This window comes from Ipomoea nil, unplaced genomic scaffold (genome assembly GCF_001879475.1).
Source record: "Ipomoea nil cultivar Tokyo-kokei standard unplaced genomic scaffold, Asagao_1.1 scaffold3238, whole genome shotgun sequence".
In the NCBI taxonomy this organism is placed as follows: domain Eukaryota; kingdom Viridiplantae; phylum Streptophyta; class Magnoliopsida; order Solanales; family Convolvulaceae; genus Ipomoea; species Ipomoea nil.
In genome coordinates, this window is record NW_017619666.1 from 1,802,777 (window position 1) to 1,811,415 (window position 8,639).

At 33.9% G+C, this 8,639-nt stretch overlaps 1 protein-coding gene across 1 annotated transcript; it reads right to left on the reverse strand.

Annotated features, from left to right (window-relative positions):
* LOC109169026 (beta-galactosidase-like) lies at positions 1-6,532 on the reverse strand. The gene is made up of 18 exons (XM_019317927.1): positions 6,124-6,532; positions 5,727-5,822; positions 5,532-5,644; positions 5,354-5,420; positions 5,157-5,249; positions 4,937-5,080; positions 4,434-4,522; positions 4,251-4,356; positions 4,065-4,152; positions 3,729-3,847; positions 3,392-3,556; positions 3,115-3,290; positions 2,751-2,860; positions 2,547-2,656; positions 2,352-2,462; positions 2,112-2,219; positions 1,775-1,980; positions 1-328 (listed from the first exon to the last, which is right to left on the reverse strand). Exons 1-18 carry the CDS (start codon positions 6,298-6,300, stop codon positions 220-222), a joined length of 2,187 nt encoding a protein of 728 aa, XP_019173472.1. The 5' UTR covers positions 6,301-6,532; the 3' UTR covers positions 1-219.
* Between the last annotated feature and the right edge of the window lie 2,107 nt (positions 6,533-8,639).

The window sequence follows — 8,639 nt, forward strand, 5'->3', positions numbered from 1 at the left end:
TAAGTGAATTTTAAATAGTTTTATATTTATAAATTGAAAAATAATTGTATTACGGACTTATGGAATACAGACATGCTGTACAAATAATCAATTGCATATCCAAAATAAATTATCAGCCTCCCCTAAAATCAAAGACTGGAGGAAACTTCTTCTGCAAATGTCTTCTTCACCTGGGACCAATCCATTTTATGTACTGAGAACGAAACCAATCTGGCTGAATCAGTTGGTTCTTCTTACTAAGGAGATTCCAGTTGGATCACCACCCCATTCCTCAAACACAACCACAAGATTTCCAGTTGGTCTCAACCACGATCGCGGCACATGATACCTGAAATTAGCAGTTATATCTACTGGATTAAACGCTTACCACCAGGGACGGAATCAGAAACTCGAGTTGGGTCCGATGTAATAAAAAAAATTTACAATGTTAGTCGACATTATAATTAATCGTACCATATTATTATATATACCATACATTATTGTGATTATTATTGATAATAATTTCTAATTATACTATCTGTAATAAAGTATGAAATGCATAATTATATGAGTATTATCAACGCGGATGTCGATCATTACTTTAAAAATTTTTCACATAACACAATAATAATAAGAGTAATATCAACAACAACAACAACACTTATTTAAATATATAGATTGTCAATTCTTATCAAATTAAAAGTTATGTTTTTGTCACCAATTTTTTTTTCATAATTAATTGATATTCATTTTACTGATTAATTGAATATTTCAAAATTTGAGAAATAAAGACGAAAACCAAGATCACGAATTAAATAATTAATATTAATTTCTGTAAATTTCAAAACTAATCATTTAAACTAGCAAATGTATATCTTAAAAGTGTAAATAAATCATTAAAACACACAATAAATCACTAATTAATTAATCAACATAATTAATAAAACTAAAGCATATATTTCAGTTTTCTAAAAAAAAAAAAAAAAAGAAGCATATATATCTCAAATTTGGAAATTTTTAAATTAAATGGATACTTGATCCCTCTATTATTAAAATCTTGATAAAAGAGATAAGATTAAAAGAAAAAAGGTGACTTTAATTATTTGATTTATTTCTTTTTATTTAATGAATTTGAACTTTAATATATATTTTGAGTTCATTAAATATAAACATAATAAATTGTTTCAAAAGAAAAATATTAGAGGGGAGCACGGGGTGGAATGTATTTTATTCCTACTATATCAATATATACATACATATTTGCTAAAGTAATTTAGGGTGAGGATAGGGGTGGGGTGGGGGTTGGGGGTTGGGGAGGGCCAAGCCCCCCTATCCCCAAGGTAGCTCTGTCTCTACTTACCACTTCATCAAAAGTGATAACTGATAAGCAATGTGCCACTTATTGAATACACACCAACGACAAGATGCTGGACTTGGCCTGCTAGTGCTGCCTAAGTTGGTTTTCTTGATGGCCAAGTCTGGCATCAACACTCCTAGTTTTCTAGCATTCTTTGTGGAGTGGATGAAATTGAAGCACGAGTTCCATCTCAATTAAAAGACTAAGTTGATATTTGGATTGCATATTTATGTTTATATATTATATACTTAACTCGTCCCCTTACGTATGCGAGCTGGTTACTTCGAACATGACCTTTGACCTTGGGTTGGATATACCAAATTGAACTATTGAAGTATGTGTTTTATCTTAACTAAAAGCCTAAACTTATAGTGGATGTTTATATATTATATGCTCAACTGATGAAAGATGACTAATGACCTAATAACTTATGCTTACCATCTTTGGGATGGCTGTCCACAACTAGTCTGGCATTTCTTCTCACTATAAGTTCCAGCATAGCTGCACCCGCCGCAGCTTCCATGAGCGGTATATGCAGGCCAGTGGCGTCCTACGCCTTCGCCATTTATCCATATCTGACCTTTCCCCATGCTGCTCATGTCTAAAGCCAGCGGATCGTTTCCTTTAGGCGCATTAAACGTGGCCTAGAGATATCATAACCCAATTCAGGATCATACAATTAAGCTTGGGCATATATCATGCTTTTGTTATTCCTATATTGAAACTTGGAAGTGAAGTGATACACTGATACTAGCACGAGTTTAGTATAGTTTACCTTGTACCAAGTTAGTGGCTGCTTTTTAGCCAAAAGCGAAGCTTCCCATTCGACAGAGGAACTCCCGCTTATTGTATTCAGGCTTAGCGATTCGCCTTTAAGACCAACCTGTAGTGAACAATCAAGGAGTGTTCAGTGGCCTAATTGCATTTTTTTCGTTCAGTGACCTAATTGCATTTTCAGGTTACGTTCAGTGACCAATTTGAACCTTATTCCAAAAAATTAAGCTGGGAAACGAACCTGGTAAGACCATCTCTGCTTTGTCAAGTCTTTTGTTCCCTCGTTAAGACCACTCAACGAGACTGGACCAAGAACTCCAGCGTTCCATCTCTCGAAATGTGGGCCAACGTTCTTAAATGGATGAAATATGTCACTGGTTATCACTTATCAGCTCGAACTTAAAATAAAACTCGAAAGTGCAAGTTGAACACTAACCGGGAGACCAACAGCGACGTTAAGCAGGGAAATCTTGTTCGTACCAGCTCTTAGTTTTACATTGCCAGTATATGTTACTTTCGGATTGTCCAATCCTCCATATACAGTTCCTATCAGAACGCCAGAAACGACGCTGAAATTCGAGTAAATAAACACAGATAGACAAGAAACCCGCATTCTTAAATATGATCCAAGTCCTAATACCTGTCGATTGACCATTAACAAAAACATGCAACACATGACCGGCAGACAAAACTGTTAGAACCGGGTACTTCCCGCTCTTTAGAAATCCTTCGTCGGAATCAATGTTCACACTGGAGCAACCGAGCAAGCAAGCAAGATCATATTAGTGTTAGACGATGTACCATGTTGAGCTGAAGATTAGATTCGGGAAAAGCTAGAAGAAATTATACCAAACAGCTATCAGGTAACAGCTAATTTACCACACCTTTCTACAATCAACTAATGTTATCAACTAGTTATACCCTCTAATTAACCCAATCAGCTAACAGTTAACAGCTATCAGCTAACAGCCATTTACCAAACAGGGCCATATATAAATACGTACTCTGTCATGTACCACAAATAGTCTGAGGAGTCTCGGGTTACGTTTATTTGCTCCCATAATCTATTACCCACAAGCGTGTCCCCGTCACCTGAAGTCGGACTTTCTTCAATGTAGGACTGCCAAGAGAAACCACCCACAACTGGTGTCATCTTAATCTGTGAGCTTTGGGAACTAACCTGCAGCGTTATATTAAATATTAATGATTCCGGTTTACCAATTGGGAATAAGAATCGAGTGAAGAAATTTCATGTTAGCAAACGAGGGTTCTTATTATCACCTTTGCGGTGTTGTAAGCAACCGTCTTGCAGTCGGGTAGAATACTAATTGACCAAGGAGGCAGGTCGTGTTGCTTATTCCAAAACGTTACTTTTACTGAAGATTGGGGGTTATAGTTGGAAAGAAATGCAGCACATGCCCCGGATTTTGATCGAAAGACATGAGCCTAGCAATCAAAATCAGGAAAAGTCAGTCAATATATTGATTAAAAAGATGATTGAAGGACCTATATATCTGTTAAGAGTCCACATTGATAAAATAAGAGAGAACATATGGGTTCATAACGCCATGGGTTAGATTAGTTAATTGGTTGGATTTAATATTTTAATGTGGTTTACCTCTTGATTTTCTCCAAGCGAGGTAACTGCCGGATATGATGACAGTAAAGCCGGTTCTGCAAGCTTGATAACTTTATGCAAATCTCTCAGGTGCCCGTATTTTGGTTCATTGGGAAGCCCTAATACGTTACGGAGATCAAACTATCAGTACAAGCGCCCATATATCTAAACGAAATTAGGAATTAGTTCTATCATAATATAATCTAGCTTGATCCTTGTACATTTTCTAGTCTAGATATGTGCAAATACGATGCGAATTGTATCTATATATGCACGCCTAGTCCTCGAGATGTCATCACATTGAGCTATATATTGCGTGTTCTTGAAATATCATACCATATTCATCTAGCGGAGCATCATAGTCATAGCTAGTAGCAATGAAAAGAGCTGCAGCTGTCCTTCCAAAATTCGTTCCTCCGTGGTACTGAAGCCACCGGATACAAGTAAATCGAATAAGGAATTTTCCGGGAGATCTCTAAACTATCAGAATAGTTACTCGAAATGAAAAAAAAAATGGCTAACCATGTAATAATTGACGAACGAGCCATTATTCTGGATGAACCTTGCAACAGAAAACGCTATGTCTTCTGCGGGTCTTCGGTGAACTGGACCACCAAACTGTGTATACCTGTAGTAGAACGTAACCGAAACATAAGAAAGTTGGATAAGAGAAGAAAGAGTAGAGTCTCTCGAGATCAGACTTGCCATCCAGTCCAGAGTTCGGTAAACATTTTGGGCTTATATGGTTTGTTGGGATGGAAGTTCTCGCAGTAGTATCCATTGCAGGTATCAATCTGAAAAAGTAGTAAACCAGTCTGGGATTTAGAAATATCAGAATAAAATCCTGTCCCCGAGACAAAAATTGACAAATTCGTAAGGTTAAAGATAAGCAAAACCGGTATCTGCTAAGGACTGGAGTACAGACTTGAAAGGTATATCAAGAAAACCATATTGGAAAAGTAAGTGTGAAAGTTTTGTGGGACCTTCAACTAGTAGACAAGAAACAACTGTCTAGCTTGACCTATTTAATGGCACTCCAAGTGGGAATTGCACTTTTTCAACAAGTATTTAGCAGATTTTTCGGCACAATAAATGAAGACATTGAAACTTCAAAGCATCGTAAAACAACTGGAAGAGACAGATCCAGATACTGTCTACTGAACTAGTGAGCTAAGCCCGTGCGGGCACAGAAGAAACAGATAGCTTACAATAGGATCCGGAGCGTCCTCTTGTTTACACATAATCCAGGGAACACCGGTTTTCAGACCTACAGCCATCTGCCCCGCCCATTTCGTGTAAGCCTTACCCGGAGCACCAATTTCCCACTCCACTGGTCCATACTCATTTTCAATCTGCAGCAAAGAACTCGCACGATTAATTTGAAGAAAACATTGTAATGGAAGAGAAGCCACTAACATATCTTCTAACCTGACTCATAATTATCGGTCCACCCTGAGATTCAAACAGTTTTTCTGACTTCATCATGTTCACAATTTTCCCGACAAATCCTTGCATAGCCACCTTGGAATCATAGTAAAACCAAAAAACCGGCAGCAGTTAGGAAAGAAAGAAGCAACGTAATAGTCTGGAATAGATAACGAACAAATGAAGACGACAAAACCAACCTTGAAAGGCTGATTGTCAGTTCTGAATTCGATCCCGGGCACATATTTTAGCCAAATAGGGAATCCCCTGCCCCAAACCAAAACACAACATTCAATTCCACAAAAACTAAACATTCATTAAGTTCCAAATTCGATCCCGGGCACATATTATAGCTTATGACTGTAGTAGCTAAATTACCCAAAATTCCATTCTCCACAAATGTATGGGCCAATGCGGAGATGAACATAAAGCCCTGCTTTCTGAGCCAGTTTGATGAACTTAACCAAATCATATCTCCCTTCAAAATTGTACTGAAAATATAAAATTTGAAAAAAAAAAAAAAATTAGTTTTCAGAAACAGATAATATAATAATAGCAGAGTTGTAGAATTACTTTTCCAGGAGAGGGTTCATGCCCATTCCAAAAAACATAAGTCTGTATAACATCCAAGCCCCCATCTTTAGCCTTTTGCATAAGACCTGGCCACATCTACAATCACCAGAGGCTCAAACTTTCAGGAATTGAAAAGAAGGAACAATAATTACAGCTAAAATAACTAAATAAGAAATACCCATTTGTTAAAAAAGGCAAAGAGTGCAAGAACAAATATTTACACAAAAGAAGACTAGTCCAGACAAGTGTTTGGTAATTTTATGAGCTACAAAAGAAGCATTTCAACAAACAGAAAAATACCCATTTCTCCCCCACCCCTCCACACCCCAAAAAAAAAAAAAAAAAAAAAAAAAAAAAAAAAAAGAAGTTATAGTTCAAAGAAGTGCATTGGTGGTACCTGAGGAGTGCTTCTTGGGTAGTGAATAGAGCCAGAGATGAGAATCCTCCTCTTCCCATTGATGATAAATGATCTACCATCATAGGAAACACTGCCTCTCACTGAACAAAAAGCCAGTGAGGATAAAACCAACACAAACAGAACCAAAAAATGGTTCCTAACTTTCTTGATTCCCATTGAGGAAAAATGAAGAATAAGAAAAAGGCAAGAGTGGTTTAATTTGTCCTTTTTTTCTTCTCTTTTTCTTACTATTCTCCTACAGAATTTCTCTGTGCAACAGCACACACAGAGGAAGAATGAAGCCTGTGTTTTGTCTTCTTTTCAGAATGCATATACAAATATAGATATATATTTACTTTATATATATAGATGGTTTTGCATGTACGAATTATGATAATGGAGCTGAAAAGTGAGTGAGGAAAAAGAAATTGAGTGAGCTTCCATTTCTTTCTTTATAAAGGCTTTGAGGGAAGGAAAACTGGAAAACTGGACCACAGGGGCTCTGAAAATTCCTGACACTCAGCTTAATTAGATATTTATACTCTTTATTGCATTTTTTTTTACTTATAACAATAGAGCAAATTGCACTTTTTTCCCTAAATTATAATAAGGTAATTGTTAAATTTGTCTCTAATTATTGGTTGTGCTCACTTTTCATTTATAAGTTATCATTAACGTTGTACTTTTTGTCTTTTTTTATGAATTTTTTGTGCTTACTTTTCACCCATAAATTATACTAACGTTGTAAATTTCGCGGTAAATGTTTGTTAGTAAATAAACAAAAAGTGCAATGTCAATGACGGAGAAGTGAACACAACAAACAATTAAAAAAATTTTACAATTATTCTATAATTTAAGAACGAAAAATACAATTTTACCTTTAACTTTATATATCCAAAGATGATGACAATTTTTTTTTTTTTTCGTTTTCTTTTTCTAATAAAAGAAAATGAATATATGAGAGTGTTCACTTTGAAAAGGAAATTATTTAATTCAGAGTGAAAAAGACAATTGAAGGGTTTTCTTGTATTGGAAGTTTTTGTTAAAGAAGATTGTTTTTGTTTTTGGTTTTTATTGTTTCCTTATGGGAAAAAGAAAAGTAGTTGCACAAATGTTTTGTATCTTTGGAAAAAATAGAATATCCGAAGAAATATATATATATATATATATATATATATATATATATATATATATATATATATATATAGTTGCACTCTGGTGCGAATGGCTCGTCTAGGAGCGAAATGCGAATGCCTGCTATTCGTGCACATGTCCAGATCTAATGGATGAGAAACGCTGATTTAAAAAATAATGCGGTGGCATTTTTGTAAATAATTGAACATCGAAGTGCAAGTAAAATGTATTACAAGTGCATGTAAAATGTATTATAGGTGCAAGTAAAATTTACACGGAGCATCAGTACTAAGTGCACCTATAGTTATAACTAGGTGCACCTATAGTTATAAGTAGTTGCACCTAGGTGCATGAATGTTTGCGGGTGGTTTCACGGGTACTAACTACCCTCTGAGGCCTATAATGGGTAGAAAAAATGGCGGTCAATTTTTTTAATCAAATGAATGGCTCAGATTAATTAGATTTTAATTTTTCCTTAAGATTTCCTAATTTATCCTTAATGAATATGATTATCCGTTAACTTTTCCGTTAATTTATGTTAGTTCACTCTTAGGTTTGAACCACATCCCAATCAAGGTTGGCATAATTAGTACTATGTTTTACTATTATTATATTAAATAATAATTTAGTAGCTACAACAAAAAAATAATACATATGCATTTCTTTAATTTAGAATTATGTGTCTACAATGTCTTTTTCTTTACATTCAAATTCATCAATTGATTGTATTCGCTACATTGTCCCTACAATGTCTTTATTAAAAAAAAATTATTCATTATCAATAAATTAATTAAGAGAAATAATTTTATTAGTTATATTGTCTTTATATTTCTCCAATATAACAATACTTTACATTCAAATTCATCAATTGATTATATTTACTACATTGCCTATTATCTTTTTTTGTGCACTATTTTTTAATTAAATATCAAAGTTATAATACAAAATAATGTTATATATTTATTTACCAAGTATTTTATTAATACCATGAAAAAATTTTAAAAAATATAATTCATAAAATTTTAACTACGGGATTTGTTGACAAAGAGATTATTAAAATCACACAACAAATTGAAGTGAGAACTACCTCGCAATGTCCTTGTTTGACAATCAACAGTTAGCGGTTAGTGTTAGCGAATTTGACCAACGAATTATATTAACGGTTGATAAAAAGATATTTGAAAAAATTAGCTGTTTAGATTAACATGTAAAATGACCTAAGGTATTAATAATAATAATAATAATAATAATAATAATAATAATAATAATAATAATAATAATAATAATAATAATAATAATAATAATAATAATAATAATAATATTAATAATAATAATAATAATAATTGTTTTAAAAAATAAAAAATATATATAAAAATATAATT